The sequence below is a fragment of the Monodon monoceros genome, unplaced genomic scaffold (assembly GCF_005190385.1).
Source record: "Monodon monoceros isolate NGI ecotype Baffin Bay Population unplaced genomic scaffold, NGI_Narwhal_1 Super_Scaffold_20, whole genome shotgun sequence".
NCBI lineage: Eukaryota > Metazoa > Chordata > Mammalia > Artiodactyla > Monodontidae > Monodon > Monodon monoceros.
This window is the reverse complement of record NW_021703777.1, coordinates 114,880,805-114,903,442: the sequence shown is the minus strand read 5'-3', so window position 1 is coordinate 114,903,442 and position 22,638 is coordinate 114,880,805. Positions and strand designations below refer to the sequence as shown.

The 22,638-nt window shown below is 37.9% G+C and overlaps 1 protein-coding gene across 8 annotated transcripts in view; it reads right to left on the bottom strand.

Moving 5' to 3' along the window:
- Positions 1–13,827, bottom strand: part of METTL14 (methyltransferase like 14) — a 64,317-nt gene extending 50,490 nt beyond the window's left edge. For 7 of the 8 annotated variants that reach the window (XR_003795532.1, XR_003795531.1, XR_003795533.1 and 4 more), the window contains exons 1-5: positions 13,629–13,827; positions 9,458–9,546; positions 5,569–5,656; positions 4,101–4,181; positions 3,653–3,740 (exon numbers count right to left, since the gene is read on the bottom strand). Coding sequence is in view for 4 of the 8 variants with exons in the window: in XM_029234795.1 (XP_029090628.1) it covers positions 3,653–3,740; positions 4,101–4,181; positions 5,569–5,656; positions 9,458–9,546; positions 13,629–13,694 (412 nt within the window). In the remaining 4 variants the exon portion in view is untranslated. The remainder of the gene's footprint in view (positions 1–3,652; positions 3,741–4,100; positions 4,182–5,568; positions 5,657–9,457; positions 9,547–13,628) is intronic. The other variant, XM_029234796.1, reaches the window with a different exon arrangement.
- Between the last annotated feature and the right edge of the window lie 8,811 nt (positions 13,828–22,638).

The following is a 22,638-nucleotide window of genomic DNA, read 5'->3' as shown; positions in this document are numbered from 1 at the left end:
TTCCTAAGTACATTTTCTTTGCCTTGGAGAAATAAGTATCTTAAAAGCAGAAAGTCTGACAATGAAATTTGGTTATATCAATATAACTTATCATAACTTCGAGGAGAAAAACAGCTTTTTGAAGTATAATTGATAAATAAAAACCTTATATATTAAACCTATATTTAACGTATGCAATTCGATGAGTTTGTACATATGCATACACCTGTGAAACCATCACCACAATCAAGGTAAGACATATCAATAACCTCCAAAAGTTTCTTTGTGTTCCTCTGGTTTTAGTGTGTGTGCATGTGCATGTGTGTGTGGTAAGAACACTTAAGTAAGATGAAATCTACCCTCTTAAATTTTTTTAAGTATTGCTGACTATAGTCAACAGTACTGCTGACTACAGACAATCTGCTGCACAACAGATCTACAGAAAAAATTTATCTTGCATAACTGAAATTTTATACCAATTGAACAACAACTCCCCATTTTCCTCTCTCTCTAGACCCTGTCAATCACTCCTGCATTCTCTGCTTCTATGAGACTGACTACTCCAGGTACCTCATAAAAGTGTATGTATTTATATACACATACTATTTTAGGTACCTCTGTAAGTGCATGCATATCTGTCATCCTATGACTGGCCTACTTCACTTACCATTATCATAACTTTTTGTGCTACATCTAAATTTTGCCTGTGAAAACATTAAAATCAGTTTCTACATGTTGCTTACAAACAAGAAAGGAAAAAATAAATTGGATTACATCAAAATTAAAATTTTTGTGTTGCAAATGGTACCAACAAGAAAGTATAAAGACGGGAATTCCCTGGCGGTCCGGTGGTTAGGACTCTGCGCTCTCACTGCCAAGGGCGTGGGTTCAATCTCTGGTCGGGGAACTAAGATCCTGCAAGCCGCAGTGTGGCCAAAAGAAAGACAACCCACAGAATGGGAGAAAATATTTGCAGATCATACATCCGATAAGGGACTTGTACTGAGAATATACAAAGAACTCTTACAATGTAATAATAAAAAGACAAATTACCAATTAAAAAATAAGCAGGGTTTAGACACCTCTCTAAAGTAGGTATTTAAGTGGAAAAATATGCATAGGAAAAGATTCTTAATATCATTAGTCACTAAGGCAATGTAGATCAAAACCACAATGAAATACTACTTTATACCACTAGGACTGCTATAATTAAAAAGACATAATAAAATGTCAAGGGTGGTAAGAAACTGGAAGCCTCACATACTGTTGGTAGGAATGTAAATGGTACAACTGCTCTGAAAAACATTTGGGCAGTTCCTCAAAAAGTTAAACATAGAATTACCACATGACACAGCAATTCCACTCCCAGGTATATACCGAAGAGAAATGAAAGCATACATTTACACAAAAACTTTACATGAATATTCATAGCAGCAGAGTTTATAACAATCAAAAAGTGGAAACAACACAAATGAATAAATGAAATGTGGTATGTACATACAATGGAATATTTGGCAATAAAAAGAAATGAAGTACTGATAATATGCTGCAACACCAATGGTCCCTGAAAACATTATGTTAAGTGAAAAAAGCCCAGTCACGAAATATCACATGTTGTATGAGTCCAATTATATGAAATGTCTAGAATAGGCAAACTGATAGACAATAGTCAATTAATGATTACTTAAGGCTGAGGGGCAACTGTGGGAGAAGGAATGGGAATTGACTGCTAATGAGTACTGAATTTCTTTAGGGGAGATGAAAATGTTCTAAGGATGTGGAGAAAGGGGACTTGTACACTGTTGGTAGGAATGTAAATCAGTGCAGCCACTGTGGAAAACAGTATGGAGGTTTCTCAAAAATCTAAAAATAGAACTACCACATGATCCAGCAACTCCATTTCTGGGTATATATCTGAAGAAAATGAAAACACTAATTCAAAAAGATACACGCACCCCAGTGTTCTTAGCAGCATTATTTACAATAGCCAAGAAATGGAAGCAACCTAAGCGTCCAGCAAAGGTAAATGGATAAAGACAATGTGCCATATATATACACACACACACACACACACACAATGTGGTGTACACACACATACACACACACACACACACACACACACTTATTACTCAGCCATAAAAAAAATGTGAAATTTTGCCTTTTGCAACAACATGGATGGATTGGAGGGTATTATGCTTAGTGAAATAAGTCAGAGAGAGAAAGACAAATACTGTATATTATCACTTATACGTGGAATCTAAAAAATAAAACTAGTGAATATAACAAAAAAGAAACAGACTCACAGATAAAGAGAACAATCTAGTGGTTACCAGGGGGAGAAGGAAGTGGGGAGAGCAAAATAGGGGGAGGGGATTAAGAAGTACAAACTTCTACGCATATAATAAATAAGCTACAAGGATATATTGTACAGCAGAGAAAATACAGCCAATATTTTATAATAACTATAAATGAAATATAATCTTTAAAAATTGTAAACCACTATTTGTACACCTAGAACTTATATAATATTGTAAATCAACGATACCTCAATTTTTAAAAAAAGTTCTAAAATTAGACTGTGGCAATGGTTGCACAAATCTATAGATATTCTTAAAAAAATCAATTATATTCTTTAAATGGGTGCACTGTATGGTACATGAATTCTCTCAGTCAAGCTGTTTTTAAAAATGTAGGGATAATGCCTTTGGTAAGCTTATCGGTAGACTGGACACAGCTGAGAAAAGATTCTGAGCTTGACGATATCTCAATAGAAACCTCAAAAATTGAAAAGTAAATAGAACAAAAATTGGAAAAAGAAAGCCAGACTATCTAAGGAATGTGGGACAACTACAAAAGGTAAAATGTGTAATGGAAATATAAGAAGGAGAAAAAACAGAAAGAGGAACAGAAGAAATATTTGAAATAATAATGACTGAGAATTTTCCCAAAATAATGTCAGACATCAAACCCCAGACACAGGAAGCTCAGAGAGTACCAAAGAGGATAAATGCAAAAAAAACCCAAAGCAAACAAAACCCAGCTATACCTACACATATCATTTTCAAACTACAGAAAATCAAAGCTAACGAAAAAATTCTGAAAGAAACCAGAAAAAAAAAAAACCAAACCTACTGAGGAACAAAGTTAAGAATTATACCCAACTTCTCAGAAACAAGCAAGAACAGGGTGAAGTAAAATACTTAAAGTGTTGAAAGAAAGAAAACACCAATCTAGAATTCTGTACTTTGCAAAATTAATCTTTCAAAAGTAAAGGAAAAATAAAGACTTTCTCAGGCAAACAAAAATTCAGGGGATTTGTTGCCAACAGGCCTGCCTTGCAAGAAATGTTAAAAGAAATTCTTTAGACAAAAGGAAAATAATGTAAGTCAGAGAATCAGATTTACATAAAGAAAGGAAGAGCATCGAAGGAGTGAATGAAGGCAAAATAAAAATGAGGGATAGTTACAGAACCAAAATGAAGGAAAGATGGAAGGAGGAAGGAAAAAAGTAACACTGCTTGATGGAAAAAGAGAGTGTACTAGAAGTACTAAGAATGGAAAGGGGAAGCCAAGCCAGGAAAAATAATTTTGTTAGAAATAAACCACAAAATGGATAAATTACATGCATGTAATCAACAGCTAGCAATAGCATATTCCCAACAAATCTGACATACCTACATCTCTGATGAAATTTTGAGGTCTATGTCCGGTGTCTACAAAATGTTGGCAGTAATCATTATGGGGATTTAAACTCTGTGTTCCCTAAAGAAAACATCAAAATTAAACAAACAGCATTCACTCTGAGGGCAGATACACTAACTCTGTACTTTATTTTTTATTATGAGGCCATACAAAATATAAGTTAATTGACATTAAAAAAAACAGAAAACATCACTATTAAAATAATAGTATTACAATTCAGTATCTACAGACATCAATAAAGCATTATCTCATCCTAAATGGGCAAGCATCAGAAGAATATTTCATGAATAATTTTAAATGACCTTTATTTTATAATAATGATCCCTCAGTAACTGAAAAAATCTTGAAAACAAGTATTTAAAATCTTTTCAGGCATAGAGCTGAAATGTGAAGTTATGGACGTGAAAATTATTTTTTTACCTTAAGAAAAGTACTAGAATCTTTGTAAATCTCTTCTTCATATGGCAAATTCTCTTCCTCCTGTTGCAGTTCTAATTCATCCTTGGAAAAGGAAGTATACATTTTATATATAAGAGGAGTATCTTACATATTACGATATCTCGAGTATTAAGACTCATATAAATATTTTCTTTCCCTAAGACACAATAAAGTTTTCAAATTACTGTTAAAGTCAAATATCGAAGTCAGGACTTCCCTGGTGGTCCAGTGGTTAAGAATCTGCCTTCCAACACAGGGGACACGGGTTGGATCCCTGGTCAGGGAACTAAGATCCCACATGCCGTGGGGGAACTAAGATCCCACGTGCCGCGGGGCAAGTAAGCCCGTGCACGCGGCCGACAGCTAGAGAGAAGCCCACAGGTGGCAATGAAGAGCCCACATGCCACAACTAAGGCCTGATGCAGCCAAATAAATAAATATATAAAATACAAATTAAAAAAAATTTTTTTAATCTAAAAAAAACTTGAAGTTTTTGCTTTCTCATCATTAGCTGTAACTAGTTATGCTTATAATATATAAAATAAATATTTATTTTTCATTCTCTTCAGTAATAATTGTCTATAACTACTAATTTTGTTGACTAAGTTATCTAGGATTATTTATCTCTGATATAATACCTTAAATATTAGAATTTAGCTCAAATCATGAAAGATATGACCACCAATGGGGCAATTTTATTTCTACTAGATCAAACCATATGAAACTGCTATTTTATAAGTCAAAAATGTTAAAATATCAGAAACTGTATATGGTTTGACCTAATATAATCACAAATAGTTAAGTTATAAGAGGATATACCAAATGCAACCAATACACAAGAGAATATCTATGAAATTAGATAATTATACCTAAAGATTTACTGAAACTATTTATTCTCTTCTCTATTGAATATAGTTGTATGACAATTAATTTGAAAAAAATGGAGGTAGGTTTTTTTGTCCTTAACTTTCTTCTCAACTACATATTGTAATTACAAGTTGAGAAGCTGGGTTTTTGCCTTGGGCCTCTGTCAGAAATGGTTCTACACTGCTGTCTAGCCCATGAGTTCTCAAAATATTTTAATTGTACTACCCTATATTGTTAACATGGAATAATGCAACTCAAAGAAGACAGTATTGTAGCCTCTCGAAATATGATTGAATTATCCAAAGTTTCTGATACATCTACCTCCTTACTCTTATTTAAGAATGCTATTGCCTAGTGCTTACTAGGCATTATGCTAAGTGCTTCATATACATCACCTAATTTAATCCACATGCTTCTTGTGTTAAACTGATATAAATGTCTTAAATTTACCTAATTACATCAACAATTATTCAGTATTCTGTCAAAATTCAGCTTGTCAAATTTTGTTTTCCTGGGTAAGACTCTATGGACTGTAAGGACTTATTTTCTTCTTGACCATAAAATTGTCCCATTCTCTACTTGCCTTATATTCTTCCATTTTGTCTTCATCTGTCTCTCCTTCATCCTGATACTTACGTTTTGCATTTGGAGCAGAGGTATCATAGGAAGCCCTGAAAATTAAAACTGAAATATCACTCACAAATACATACAAGATGTATAAATGTGTCCATTAATAATATTAAAGAACCGGTTATAAAAACAGAACAAGGCAAATTTTTCCTGACTAAACAGTATCTATTCACCCAGTTTATAAATCTTAAAAGTAACACAACCTGACGAATAATCTGTACTTTTTTTTGAGAAAGTAAACAAATAAGAAACTAAGATTTTATAAGGTATGCATGGCAAAAAGAAACTTCTACATTATGTATCATTCTAATGTGTCTTGAGCAAAACTGATGTTCTATAAAGGATCATAAAAGACTACTACAAGCAACTATATGCCAATAAAATGGACAACCCGGAAGAAATGGACACATTTTTAGAAAGGTAAAAAATTCCCAGACTGAACCAGGAAGAAACAGAAAATATAAACAGACCAATCACAAGTAATAAAATTGAAACTGTAATTAAAAATCTTCCATCAAACAAAAGTCCAGGAACAGATGACTTCACAGGTGAATTCTATCAAACATTTAGAGACGAGCTAACACCTATCCTTCTCAAGCTCTTCCAAAAACTACAGACAGAGGAACACTCCGAAACTCTATTAATCTCTATTAAAAGGATCATACACCATGATCAAGTGGGATTTATCCCAGTAATGCAAGGATTCTTCAATATATGCAAATCAATCAATGTGATACACCATATCAACAAATTAAAGAATAAAAACCATATGATCATCTCAATAGATGCAGAAAAACTTCGACAAAAATTTGACAAAATTAACACCCATTTAAGATAAAAACTCTCCAGAAAATGGGCATATAGGGCACCTACCTCAACATAATAAAGGACATATATGACAAACCCACAGCAAACATCATTCTCAATGGTGAAAAGCTGAAAGCATTTCCTCTAAGATCAGGAACAAGACAAGGATGTCCACTCTCACCACTATTATTCAACATAGTTGTGGAAGTCCTAGCCACGGCAATCAGAAAAGAAAAAGAAATAAAAGGAATACAAATTGGAGGGACTTCCCTGGTGGCACCAGTGGTTAAGAATCCACCTGCCAATGCAGGGGACACGGGTTCGAGCCCTGGGCCGGGAAGATCCCACATGCCGCGGAGCAACTAGGCCCATGTGCCACAACTACTGAGCCTGCGCTCTAGAGCCCACGAGCCACAACTAATGAAGCCCACATGCCTAGAGCCCATGCTCCGCAACAAGAGAAGCCACCGCAATAAGAAGCCCACGCACCGCAATGAAGAGTAGCCCCTGCTCGCTGGAACTAGAGAAAGCCTGTGCACAGCAACAAAGACCCAACACAGTGAAAAATAAATAAATATTTTTTTAAAAAAAGGAATACAAATTGGAAAAGAAGAAGTAAAACCATTGCTGCTTGCAGATGACATGATGATACACACAGAAAAATCCTACAGATGCCACCAGAAAACTGCTAGAGCTAATCAATGAATTTGGTACAGGATACCAAATTAATGCACAGAAATCTCTTGCATTCCTATACACTAACTACAGGAGATAAGAAAAATAAATTAAGGAAACAATCCCATTTACCAATGCAACAAAAAGAATAAAATACCTAGGAATAAACCTACCTAATGAGGCAAAAGACCTGTACTCAGAAAACTATAAAACACTGATGAAAGAAATCAAATATGACACTAACAGATGGAGAGATATACCATGTTCTTGGATCTGAAGAATCAATATTGTGAAAATGACTATATTGCCCAAAGCAATCTACAGATTCAATGCAATCCCTATCAAATTACTAAAGGCATTTTTCACAGAATCAAAACAAAGAATTTTACAAGTTATATGGAAACAGAAATGGCGCCATACAGCCAAAGCAATATTGAGAAAGAAAAACAGAGCTGGAGGAACCAGGCTCCCAACTTCAGACTCTACTACAAAGCTATAGTAATCAAGACAGTATGGTACTGACACAAAAAAAGAAATATAGGTCAGTGGAACAGGATATAAAGCCCAGAGATAAACCCCCCACACCTATGGTCAACTTATCTTTGATAAAGGAGGCAAGAATATACAATGGAGAAAAGTCAGCCTCTTCACTAAGTGGTGCTGGGAAAACTGGACAGCTACATATAAAAGAATGAAATCAGAACACTACCTAACACCACACACAAAAATAAACTCAAAATGGATTAAAGACCTAAATGTAAGACTGGACACCAAAAAACTCTTAGAGGAAAATGTAGGAAAAACACTCTTTGACATAAATCACAGCAAGATCTTTTTTGACCCACCTCCTAGAGTAATAAAAATAAAAACAAATGGGACCTAATGAAACTTTAAAGCTTTTGCACAGCAAAGGAAACCATAAACAAGATGAAAAGACAACCCTCAGAATGGGAGAAAATATTTGCAAATGAAGCAACTGACAAAGGATTAATCTCCAAAATATACAAACAGCTCATGCAGCTCAATATCAAAAAAACAGATAACCCAATCGAAAAATGGGTGGAAGACCTAAATAGACATTTCACCAAAGAAGACATACAGGTGGCCAAGAGGCACATGAAAAGATGCTCAGCATCACTAATTATTAGAGAAATGCAAATCAAAACAACAATGAGGTATCACCTCACACCAGTCAGAAAGGTCACCATCAAAAAAACCTATGAACAGTAAATGCTGGAGAGGGTGTGGAGAAAAGGGAACCCTCTGGCACTGTTGGTAGAAATGTAATTTGATACAGCCACTATGGAGAACAATATGGACATTCATTAAAAAACTACAAACAGAAGTACCATATGACCCAGCAATCCCACTACTGGGCATATACCCTGAGAAAACCATAATTCAAAAAGACACATGTACCCCAATGTTCATTACAGCACTATTTACAATAGCCAGGACATAGAAGCAACCTAAATGTCCAACAACAGAGGAATGGATAAAGAAGATGTGGTATATGTATACAATGGAATATTACTCAGCCATAAAAAGGAACGAAATTGGGTCACTTGCAGAGATGTGGGTCGACTTAGAGTCTGTCATACAGAGTGAAGTAAGTCAGAAAGAGAAAAACAAATATCATATATTAACACATATATGCGAAATCTAGAAAATGGTACAGATGAACCTATTTGTAGGGCAGGAATAGAGACAAAGTAGTAGAGAACAGATGAGTGGACACAGGGGGCAGAGGGAAGGGGAGGGTGGGATGAACTGGGAGATTAGGACTGACATATATTCACCACCATGTGTAAAATAGCTAGTGGGAACCTGCTGTATAGCACAGGGAGTTCAGCTTGGTGCTCTGTGATGACCTAGATGGGTGGGATAGCAGGGGGTGGGAGGGAGATCCAAGAGGGAGGGGATATATGTATACATATAGCTGATTCACTTCACTGTACAGCAGAAATTAACACAACATTGTGAAATAATTATACGCCAATAAAAAAAAAACTGATAACTACAATACTGAAGAATTCTAAATGCTTTATGAACTATCAAGTCAATACCACTTTTAGGGCAAAATGTGTTTTTTTTAATAAGGATTTTTTAAATAAAATTATAGATGGTATATAAGCTAATTCCTAGCCTAACATTCCATTTTCTAACTACTTTATAAATGAAAACTTACTGTATTCAGATAATAAGTATTTCATAATTCATGAGCTAACATAAAAACCAATGTTTCCTAAATCTGTATGCTGATACTTATAACAACACACTTCATACCTAGGATCATTGTTTATTAAAACAGTGATCCTTTCACAAATACTAACATGTCACTAAAAAAATATTCAACTGACCTGCAAGTTTCTCTTGTTTCAGCAATTTCCCTCTGCTCATCTTTGCTATTTAACACAGCACCAATACTGTCAGCACTTTCAGCTCCCAACTGAGAAAAGGCAAAAACCAAAAATTAGATGACAGTGTACTGAATAGCCTTCCTAGTCATTTGTAGCAGCATTTAATACAGCAAGTATTTAAAAAAAAAAAAAAAAAAAAAAACCCGTAACTACTGCAGCAGGCAAATGGACAAATTACCTTGCAGGAAAAACAGAAAACACCTTGGAGCAAAACCATGTTAATTAAGAATGATTTTGCCAGCTGAAAAGTATTTTATGCTTTCAGTTATTTTGAAATTACAACAATTAACTTGAGCCAATCCTCTACTTTTAAAGCAAATAATAAAACACAATTTAGCAGCAGTAGCAATAACAAAACAACAAAAAAAGCAGCTAACATAGTGTTTATAGTGTGATATGCACTATGTTAAACACTCTGCATCCATCAGCTCACGTATTGTACCTTATTTATTCCATGCCGTAATAAATACCTTTTCAGTTTTATTCAAGCCAAGTCTTTATAATGATTATAGGCACAATACTAAACTTTACAAAAACCTGAAAAATAGTGATGCAAGTTCGGGTTGGCAGTTCGGGAAATTTTGCAAAATACAACAAATGTAAACAAATCACTAGTTGAAATAGGCCTGGCTACATAGTATGGAATCAATTCATGGAAAACTTTAAAAGCCAAACCAAGAAGTATAGAATGCAATTTACAGGCCATGAGGAACCACTTAATATTTTTAAGCACACGAAGGCATGAGGAAATCTGCATTAAATAATCCCTTAGCTCAAGAAAGGTGAGAAGGCACACTACAATATTAGAGCTGCAAGTCCCCAGCCTTGATCTTAAACAATTACCACTGCCTCTTTAGACTACCCACTTCATGGCTCCCCTAAGGTTTCCCCAATGATAAATCTCTTCCAATATATCAACTGTTCCTGATATTTTAACTCTTCCATAAAATCTTCCTGACCCCTATTCTCTTTAGTCAGAAAACACATTCATTCCCATAGGTGGAATGCTTTATAACCTTCTTCCCAAGACTGAGTCGGACTCCCTTCAAATCTCAGATGAGTACATTTCTTCTGAGGGTCCTTCCATGAACACTATATACAGAATAGGTAGCCTCCTTTCCATTGTTTTTACCTCCTCATTTCCTCATTCCGATCATAGCACTTAATACACCCTTTTTGTTTTACTTTTATTTGTTTCACAGTCGCTATCATAACTTCCAATTTTTTATTTGTACAATTCAATTACTTTATCAGTTTACTTTTGTTTACTTCTCCCCCACTGAAATGTTAGCTCACTGAGGGGAAGAACTCTGTCCTGTTGATATCTGTATGTGCAGCAGCTACTATAACATCTGACTTATAGTACATGCTTATAAATATGTGAATAAACCAATGATTTTCTACCAAGGTGTAAATTAGAATACAATGTTTTACAAGAGGAATGCTTTAAATCAAATTGTGCTTACATATATAATTGTCTTCTCATGCTCCAACATTTTTAAAAAATTGTGGAATGACTGGACTAATAGACTTCCCATTGTGGTAGCACTAAATACATTATTTGAATAACTATGACAATTTGGAATCATTTGAAAGCATGTATAATTTTTTGAAACAAAGCTACAAGTTAAATAAAAACAGGTGTAAACCGTTGATGATAGCATCAATTGCCACAATCGTGGTCTGGGCCTATATACTGCATCCGATATCTTCATCCAGCAGCCAAGTCAGTCAAGCAAATTATACACACTTGAGCTGTGCTCTACTCTGACAGATCATCAATCAACAAAAATTTATTAAAAACTTACTTAGGGCAAGAAACAAAGTTAGGATAGAAGATTAAGCCAACAGGAATTAAATGCAAAGACGCTGCACGCAAACTGTTTATATTCTGTATGATGGTTAATAATATACAGTAGTGGGCGCAACAGTAAGGAAAATGGATGCTCAGAGGGAGAAGAGTCTAAGCCAGGGAGATCACAATAGGTTTCATCACAAAATTCTGACCTGGACTGTCACAGAGGATAGACAGAAATCAGAAAGAAAGGACAACTTTTAAAAATCATAAAGTATGTACTGCACAAATCACGTTCTGGAGAGTAATAAACCAGTCTGTCTTGTTCATACAGAGAAAAGTAAGTGAAAGAAAGGCTGCTAAAGTGGAAGTCTGTCATTGATTTTATTGTACATCCTTACTTAGGTGGAAAGGTTCCTATCCAACTGTACTAGGAGGCAGCCAGGTGTATTGCAAAGGCCTAAAACTGCAGCTTGCAAATGTAAAAGGTTTGTGGCCTTCAGCATGTAACAAATTTCCTGAGCTTTATTTTCTTCATCTATAAGACACAGATAGCATCTGACTGGTATGATCAAATATAATGTATGTACAAGCTTGGCAGAGTCTTGACACACAGAAAGGACTTAATAAATGGCAGCCATTATTAAATTCTGTGCAGTAAGTAAGCTCTCTGAGGGTAGGACCACCTATTATTATTCATAGCTGAATTGCCAATGTCTACAAAAGCTCCTGGCACATAGTAAGACACTCAACCAATCATTGTTTACGACTATTTTCAGTCAAACAGACGTCTGAATTCAAAACTAAAGAGTAAGAATCTTGGTGGTAACAAAGAGCTGCTGAACATTTTTGAAGATAACATAATAGAAACTGGGAAAAGGAAGGCTTGGAAAAGATACTTGATTTGTCCAAAATCACTATGCCAGGAACAGATCTGATTCCGAACGCCCCCTTTGTTTTTGGCCACGCGTTTGTGGGATCTTAGTTGCCAACCACGGATTGAACCCGGGCCACAGCAGTGAAAGCGCTGAGTTCTAACCACTGGACCACCAGGGAACTCCCTAAACGCCCACACTTTTAACACTGTACCATAAATCTTTTCATCCAATCATAAAAGAGGATAAGTCTCAGATTTCCATGTACTAAAACGAAAACTTATTACTGAAAAAAATAACAGTAAGATGCCTCATCAAAACCTGTGAGCATTTCCCCCATCCCTTTTACCGGTCTGAGTGGTAGAAAGTAAAACACAGCCTCTAACTTTAATTAAGCAGAGGTGTGCATCTGCATTTTCTGCATGTGTACTCTACTAATCAAGTGTTAACTTACTCATACACAAGAAGGAGTGAGGCCAAGATCTGGAGAGACAAACCTGGGTTTAACTTTCTTGCCCAGAGGTGAAGGAGCCAGGGCAAAAATTAACCTCTGGAGCCAATGTTTCATTATCCGATAAGTGAAGACAATATTACCTATTTCAGAGATTTGTTGTGATCGATACAGATTAAGAATTCAAACATTAGCTGCGAGTGAGGACGAGGATACCGTACACGGCAGGGTCGACAGCAATACGCATCATGCAGAATCTAAAATTTACACTCAGGCTTCTACCAATGCAGTCGTTAGACACTATCCCAGAGAAAATACCGTAAACCTGACCCACAATGAAGCCCCAATCTCAAGAATCGGGAGCTGACTACAAAGAAAGGCAAGACACAAACGACCATTTAAAAACTGAACAGAGGGGGGTTGCCCTGGTGGCGCAGTGGTTGAGAGTCCGCCTGCCGATGCAGGGGACACGGGTTCGTACCCCGGTCCGGGAAGACCCCACATGCCGCGGAGCGGCTGGTCCCGTGAGCCATGGCCGCTGAGCCTGCGCGTCCAGAGCCTGTGCTGCGCAACGGGAGAGAGACCACAACAGTGAGAGGCCCGCGTACCGCAAATAAATAAATAAATAAATAAATAAAAGTGAACAGAAATTCTGGAGGATAACAAGTCACTTTTCTTTGCGTGAACTGCGGTAACTTATACAGAAAGACCACTGTATTCTCATCATTGAGCACCACTCGGCGGCCATTCCATAACGGTTGCTGAAGACCAAGCGTGGCGTTCGGTTCAGCACCACAATGACCGCGAGGTAAAACAGGAAAAGATTCGGGGTACCCCGGGGGTTGGGAACAAGAGGGTAGGTGGGCGCAGGGATTAAGGTCGCGGGACCAGAAAGGACTGCACCGTGGCCAGTAAGGAGACAGAAAAGGGAGGAGGAGGTAACAGGCCGGCTGCGCACGCGCATTCGCGATCCCTCCCTGGTCCCCGGACCTGCTGCGCGAGAAGCTGTCGCCGTAACTTCTGCCGCTCCCGGATCTCCTGCAAGCGGCTGTCCATGTCCCAACTCTTGTTTTCCACTGCCTCGAAAACTTGGCAATGAGCGGACGAACCCCCGCCCAATTTTTCTTCGGAGACTGTGGAACACAAAATCCTCCGGGAGCTTCTAGCAGCGTGTACCCAGTGCTTTTTCCTCAATAGGTGTTTCCGGCGCGGCCGGAATTTGGCTCCACCGCTCCCGGAAGTCCCGCCTCCTTATGGACGCCTGCGATTTGACGCTGCCTAGAAGAGGCCCAATGAGGGTCCTGCGAGAGGCGTCTGTGGAGGCTTCGGCGGTCCAGAGCTGGGGCTGTTGGAGCTGTGGTGGCGAATCGCTGACCCCTCACTTTCCCCTTCCTGGGACTTGAGGCTCCCTTGGTCTTTCAGCACTGTTGCCACGTGGTGGGCCGTTTTGTTGATTCCCTTTTCCATTAGTTCCCCAGTTGCCAGTTCTGACGTTTTAATCATTGCCAGATACCCGTTTTTTCGTGAAAGCACTAACACGGGTCAGATTTCGGGGTTTGAACCCTGGACTGTCGTTTACTAGCTGAGTGGCCTTGTCTAGATAATCAACCTCTGTGAGCCTTTAATAAGAGTGCCTACCTCACAGAGTTGTGAAGATGGAAAGAATAAACACAGCCAAACACATCCCACCATGCAAGTGTTCATTAAGCTTTTTATTATTACTTTCCACTTGAGGCAGGGAACGGCAACTGCATCTGCCCGTGCTCTTCTCCACAACTTACTAGCCCTTGAGAAGTTTCCTATTTTACCATAATGCATTTTATGGATTCTTTAGAGAGGTGGGAGGGTGATAGTAAAATTTGTCTTGGTTCATGTCCTAGAGGTCAGAGGCTACGGGGGCCCTTTTTGTGCTTGTGCATTTGTCTTAGTTGGAAATAACCCTGAGATATGAAAACAAATAGCCTACTGATGCTTGTGGCGGGGGGGGCTCAGTGATGATTCTCCTTTCTTCGTAGGAAGGCAACAAGGACCAAAGTTGGTTTTTTTTTTTACATCTTTATTGGAGTATAATTGCTTTACAATGGTGTGCTAGTTTCTGCTTCATAACAAAGTGAATCAGTCACACACACATATGTTCCCATATCCCTTCCCCCTCGCGTCTCCCTCCCTCCCTCCCTCCCAGGACCAAAGTCTCAAGTTATTACCATTATACACCATATTTGTCATCTTATTCCAAATTCAAAGTAGCAGAAGTAGACTAAGACGTCATGTTGCCCCAAGTTTAATTGGAAGTTGTGGCACATACTTACGAAGATTAGTAACGAGTCTGTTCTTTGAGAGAGGATTTAATTTTTGAAAATAGTATTAAATCCTCCAGATCAAAAGCAGGTGGGTCAGGCTAGGCCAAAAGTGGGCAGACTAGGCTCTTACTAATTGTCATGTCTTTCTCAAGAACTAGCTCTGAAAGGCAATTTCAAAAGAGGAGTCCTAAAAATCCCTTGAGTAATGGCAGCACTGTTTGAAAAAGTATGTTAACTTCCAAGGGGCCTATACTGTAAAAGACAATACTAATTTGTACATATGAATTAAAGTGTGTTTCTTTAACAGTCAGCTGCATCACCTGCCAGTCAGGTAAGCTGAGTACTGATTTGAACTATTTTTCAGTGATGTGAATAGACATTTTGTTCACTCAAAAATTTATTATAGGGCTTCCCTGGTGGCGCAGTGGTTGAGAGTCCACCTGCCGATGCAGGGGACACGGGTTCGTGCCCTGGTCTGGGAAGATCCCACATGCCGCGGAGCGACTGGGCCCGTGAGCCATGACCGCTGAGCCTGCGCGTCCGGAGCCTGTGCTCCGCAACGGGAGAGGCCACAACAGTGAGAGACCCGCATACCGCAAAAAAAAAAAAAAAAAAAAAAATTATATTTATTGAGCATTTTATATGGCAGACACTGTGATGGACCCTTGAGTCTATCAAAGACCAAAAACCAAATCAGTTAGTTTTTCTTTAGGGAGTTTACTACCTAAAGGAGGAAACAAATTTTTTCCTGGTAAAGTGTAGTGCAGGTGCTAGTGGTATTTAAGCCCCATACTCACCTGAACTCTGCTCTGTGACGATGGTTGGGCTGGGAGTTTGCAAACTGTAGTTCCCAGGTTTCCTTGTCAGACAGCTTCCTGTAAGATTCTGGTAAGAATTCTGCACAGGCAGAAAATCAGAAGGTGGAACATGGGAAAGCTATTGTTCCTTAGTTCTCTTCCTCTCTGTTTCTGGTATCCAGGGCAGTGTCTGTGCCCTTTACAAAGTCCAGCACCAGCTGCAGCAACCCCTCCTTGGTGGTCCTGTTTTCCCTTTCCCTACACTCACGTGGCATCCCCAAAAGAGCATTTGCTCTTGGGCTCTGATAATACCACCTCCACCCTCTGTTCTACCAGCTCTAGGACTAGTAGCCACTTCCTGCAGTTAGGAATTTCTGATTTAATCTCACCTTCCCCTTTATGCTCTTTTAGCCGTCAACATTTCTCCATAGCAAATGCTGTCTGTTTAGAATTCCTTATTTGATTTCTGTTTTCTTGCCTGGGACCTGTACTGATGAAGATGCAAATGTGAACTACCTTTAGTATTTACAAAGTCTTTCGAATGCAGCAGAGGGTTGTCCCGGTTTCCACAAAGAAAGGGATATAACTCTGAAATCTGTCTCCCAACCAATGAATTTTAAAATACCAGACCACACCTGTGGAGTACTGTACATGCCTATCAGTAACATTTGTTCATCACAGCAACATAAGGACCATTAGGGAATGTGTGTGGTGGGGAGAAGGGGGAGAAGAAATTTAGAAAGTCCCCACATATAATTCATATTCTTTGAAAAAGCAATTTAACTTCTAGGCACTTATTTTGAGGAAGTAATGAGAGATCCACGTAACAATGAATGCATCTCCCCTGTTGAGCTGCATCCCATAGGCCTACAAGTCTTGTGCTTGCCCAGCTTCAAGACTAAGAAAGAGCCCAGAGTCAGCAACAGAGACATCAATGCATGGGGGAGACTACACGTCTGAAGCAAAGTCCTGGAGCAAAACCCCACCGGGTGCGGTGGAGGGCAGGCAGAACAAGGTGGCCGTCTTTGCTGTGGGGAAGGGAGGGAGATTACCAGTTACAGGGGAAATAGATGTCAGGTGGGCTCATTAGTTACCAGGGAAACCAGTAGAGGCGAATGCCCCTCCCCGCCTTTGATAAGAAGGCTAGCTGGGGCCTGGAGCAAGTACAAAGGAAGGTCAATCATGTGAGTAGGCTGTAGATGCAGCAGGCGCTGGTTGAGCAGGGGACACACAGAGAGCAAGAGAACAGCCATCTTGAGTGGCCTGACCATACATTCCCCCTAAGTTCCTTGAGAATGACTCTTCCAAATCTATGTTTCCAACTGCCTATTATCCATCTTACTAAAGTGTCCCTCACAATCTCAAAGTTAACATGGATATAACCTGAATTTGTCAGCCACCCCCATCTTCTCAAAAATAATTTTTAAATTCTACTCCTAAGGTGTTTCCTATTTCAGTGAATGGGATCAGTATCCACCCATTTTCCTAAATAAAAAGCACTCTACCTCTTCTTCAGCCTCCTTATCTACTCTGTGCCTGTAGTTCCACCCTTAACCTCAACCCTCACACACACACACACACACACACACACACACACACACACACCATTCTTCATTTCTGCAAACACAACTTCTGATGATACATATCCTGATTCATATCCTAATTTCGCTACCAGTTTCCAGCCTATCAGATTCTTCCTAGAGATTTGTGGAAAATTATAATTTTATCACTTCCAACTCTGCTCAAAATTTTTACATGTCTCTTCAATGTTTGGGGCAGTGCCGTCCAAGAGAACTTCTGTGTGAATATGTCTTCATTTCTTTGGGATAAATGCCTAGAGTGCAATTACTGTGTCATGTGGTAGTTGCATGTTTACTTTTTTTGTTTTTGTTTTTTTAACTGCCAGACTTTTCCAGAGCATATGTATCATTTTATATTCCCACAAGCAATGTGTAAGTGATCCAGTTTCTCCACATCCTTGTGTGCATTTATTATTTTACCTATTCTGATATTTTTTATACATACACACACACACAGTGTGGCTTACATAGCAATTTGATGAAGCATAGAACATTGCAGACACATTCCTTGTTTTGAAATGAAAAAACTTTCTGATGTTACTAAAAGCATCTCGTGGTTTTAATTTGCACTTCCCTAATGAATAATGATGTTGAACATCATTTTATTTCTTTATTTGCCATTACATACCTTTTCTGGTGAAATATCTCTTCATGTCTCTTACCCATTTAGTACCTGGACTGTTTGCTGTGTTTTAAGAGTTCTTTGTATGTTCTAGATATTAGTCCTTTGTTGCATACACAGTTTTCAAATTTTTTCTCCCAATCTGTAGCTTGTCTTTTTGTCCTCTTAACAGAGTCTTTCACAAAGTGAAAGTTTTAATTTTGATGAAGTCTAAATTTTATTTTTATGGATCGTACTTGTGGTATAAAGTAATAGGTAACATTTTTTTGCATGGAAATAAGCATCCTCTCCCTCACTTCCCTTGTCCAAATCATTGGCACATCCTGTAAGAAACAATTCTAAAATATAACCTAAATATGTCTACTTTTTCTCCATTTTTACAACTATCTCCCAGGTTCAAATCACCATCATCACTCAATTTATTTTCCTTCTTCCCTTCCTTCCCTATTTTAAAACTGTAAATTAGATCATGTGATTCCTTAACTTAAAATTCTCCAAAAGTTTCCCATTAGGCTTAGAGTGAAATCCAAATTCTGCTACAGCCTATGAGAACTTACCTCATCTGGCCTGCCCATCTCTGACCTCACCCCAGTATACGAACCTCTGATCTTCCTGCACCTCACCCTAGTGCCCTAAACTGCAGCCAAACTCTTTTCTGTTTGTCTCTCAAATACAACAAGCTTCATCCTACTTTTGGCCCCAGCATCTACAGGTCCCTCTTCCAATGTTTGTAGGACTAGCTTTTCCTCATTAGGTCTCTCCACAGTCAACTGCTCCAAGGTGCCTTCACTGATGGCCTTATTGAATGAAGCCTGTGTTTCTTTTATCACTTTGTGTTATTACTCTGTTTCACTATTATTATCTTTTTGCACTTGACCAGGTGAAGTTATTTGTTTACTTCATCTACCCCTACTTAAAGGTGAGCAGTGGCCCACCTTTATCAGAGCAGTGGCCTTCCCTTTCATATTCACCACATCTCAAACACCAAGCACATAGGGGTCATTCAAATACTATTTATTAAATGTTTAATATTTCCATTTTCTCTTTGAGTATTCAACTATTGGTAGATTCAGTATGTCCTCAGAAGGGACTATTTATAATATAATGTTTCTAATTAATTACAGAAACAAAGAAGGTGAGTTCTGGTTTCTGATAATTTCCACTCATGCTATCTACCACTAAGTCATGTCCTTTATTCATGTTTCATGAAGTAAATTAAAAATGTAGAACAATATATAACTCAAACATATCTTGATTCTAACTGCAAGACAGGATACTGTTATTGTGTTTCACAAGTTTCAGAAAACATGGAAATTTTTATCCTTTGACTTCACCAGTAATTCTATGATTTAAGCTAGGCAAGTCTGAACAGGTCTTTACTGCTTAGTGTCTTGCTGTGTTAAAAGGATATAACACAAGCTTACCTCATCAAGATGCTATGTAAAACAGTTTCTATTTATTCCAAGTACTGTATGATTTTGTGTCTATATTTGTGTGGAACAGCACATTTATTACACAATGGCATCAAAAGAGTTATGCCACAAAGCATGCCACATTCTTAGAGATACTAGTGGGATTATATTACATCTGTTAAATTAATTTTGGGGATTGTGTTGCAACTAAATCTAACGATAAATTTGGAATTTAGCTAGGCTGAAAAATTGTCTCGGATCATTTTAAATTGTGTTTTTAGAATAAGACTCAGTTATCTCAGGATAGCCTCAAAACTTTAGTAGAAAATCAGTGAAATATATCTTATAAACTTATAATTTTATAAAGTTTGTGTGTGTGTTTATTACATAATTAGAACATTGAAGACACACTCCTTATTTTGAAATGGAAAAACTTTCTGATATTATTAGTATTCATTTACTTGAAACCCTGTGGAACTCAACACAGTAATAGAACACAGGGATAGAAAAAAAACTGTCAACTTATCCAAGATGTAAGTCTGATTCTGAAAGGATTTTCAAAGAAGCTGAAACTTGAAATATACTCTACAGTTTCATAAAATGCATTGTGTAGAATTTTTAAAAGAATTTTAAAATGTCAAGAGTCTTTTAGTCACCTTAATGTAACTAGCAGTAATATTGTAATAGAATTCAGCAAAATAACAAATGTAATTTAATTTATAAAAGTAGAATTTTTATCTATAAATGTAAAGTAGGCTTTTAAAATTCTGGAGCCATGAAGATGAACTAGCTTTATGACTTGGATCAAGTGATCTAACCATCTTGTATCCCAGGTTCCTCAACTGTAATTCAAAGGGAATGAAATAATTCAGTGGTTCTCAAAGATTTTGGTCAAGGACCCCTTTACTCTCTTAAAACTGAGGACCTTAACGAGCTCAATTTATGTTTGTGAGGATTTATCAATCATTATTTACAATATTAGAAATTAAGACTGAGAAAAACTTAAGAATTTTTAAATAACTATTTCACTATATGTTAGCATAAACAATATATTTTATGAAAAATAACTATATTTTCCAAAACAAAAGATTTTTTTTGAGAAGAGTGGCATTGTTTTACATTATAAAAAACTTGTTTAATGTCTGACTTAAAGAATCGCTGGATTCTTATATTTTTTCCTGCATTAATTTTTCTGTCATATGTTGTTTTGGCTAAAGCATATGAAGAAAATCTGGCCTCATGCAGACATATGGAAAGGGTTTAAGCCTCTAAAACTTTAATATTCTTTTAAGATAACTATGGATATTTTTCTTCATACTGCATGGAAACTTGACATGTGATCATTTTTAAAGCCTAGTTGCTATGTGAAATCTGAAATCATAGCAATGAATTTTTCATATCAAAGAGTAATAATAACTTTTTGGAGAATGGCTTGAAAAATGAATAGAAATTATGCCACCCTTTAGCATACCACTGAAGAGTGATGTGATGAGAGCTTTTTATTCCTTTATCTTTATTTGACTACTTTTCATTATTGAATAATTCTTTCATTGTTTTAAAACATATTTATTTTTGGTGAATTTTCTTAAGGCTAGATAATAGTTAAATAATCTCTCTATATAGATGGGTAGTTAAATAGGTAGACAGTAAAATGACAAATACTGAATAACGTTAATTTAATCAGAAATTCTGTGAGTCTCTCTCAACTGAAAGATAGAAGTAGATTGGTGGGAGAGGAGAGAAGTTAGAACAGTGTTAGTGGCTAAGTACAGTCACAGTAATAGTAATAATAGAATAATTCTCTGATTCAATTCTACCGGCAGAATCATGGGAACCTAACTCCTAAATCTTTTGTTCAGGATCGAGAAGTGCCCAAAATGTCTCTTAGATCTATTTACAGTCTGAGTCTTCTTAGTCCTCTCTTAGCAGCCTCCCTTTCTGCTGCTGATAATGACCTCCTGGGTCCTATATCACCAGATCTCTGATCATCTGTTCTTCCCTGAATTGAAGAAACACCCTGCTCCTCATCTGTCTGTGCCACTAGGACATAATGTAACTCTCCTCAAAATGACGTTATTCCATTCTTCGTTTTATTTTGAGAGTTTCTTTCCATCTGACACTCTGGCTGAGAGGTTAAAGGTTAGATCCTGTTCTCTAATGATTTAGGGACCTTACACCTGAGCCAGGGAACAGCTACCAAAAGTAGCTAAGCCAGGGGCTTCCCTGGTGGTGCAGTGATCGAGAGTCAGCCTGCCGATGCAGGGGACATGCCCCGGTCCAGGAAGATCCCACATGCCACGGAGCGGCTGGGCCCGTGAGCCATGCCCGCTGAGCCTGCGCGTCCGGAGCCTGTGCTCCGCAACGGGAGAGGTCACAGCAGTGAGAGGCCCGCGTACCGAAAAAAAAAAAAAAAAAAAAAAAAAAAAAAAAGTAGCTAAGCCAGCCATTGCCCTTCTCAAGAATTTTACAGTTCTTCAAGGAAGTAGACCCAGCAAGTCCACCTGCTTTCACCATAAAAGTAGCTAGTGGATACACAAGTGGTACATGCTTTGGACCTCATTCTGGGAAACTTCCTGCCCAGAATTTTGTTCTACCTTGCTCTCTCTCTTGATTTTATTTTCTCTCAGTCTCAGATACTCCTGTGCCTGCATTCTCTCACTCTCTCTAGCCCAATTATTACTTGCTTAGTCATAAGCAAGTAAATTTGATCCATGCTCCAAAGGTTTAAACACTTCTCTGTGTCTCAGAATCATCTGAGAATATTTACAAAAGTTTTATTCTAAGGCTGTGTCTACCTCTTTTGAGATACAAAGGCTGTGTGTATGTGCCTGGAAGAGGAAGGAGGTGATGACAGGGAATGGTGACCTACAGATGAAGAGAGCTAGGCATTAGGAATGGAAGTTTGGTTGAAGGAAAAGTTGCCCTTTTCTCTCTCTTACATTGTTCTGGCCAATTATTCCCCATCCCATTGCCTCTTCAGGGCCTAAAAACAGTGGCATCAGCTCAGTGCCAGCCCAGGGTAATGACATGGTAGCATATAACAGCTAATGCAGGCAAGCTGGCAATGCCCTGAGCATTCATTCTACCCCTTCATCCCCTTCACCCCAACTCTTCGGCCAGATAATTACAGCTGAAGGAAACAGTTGCTGGAAAGAGCAGTGCCCAGGTTGGTAAACGTGTTAGAAGGTCTCCTAAGGGATAGGATTGCCTGGTAGATCATGGAAAGTATGGCAATGGGAGTGGTCAGTCCACATTGCAACATCAAAGACAAAGAAAACATTTTAGAAGA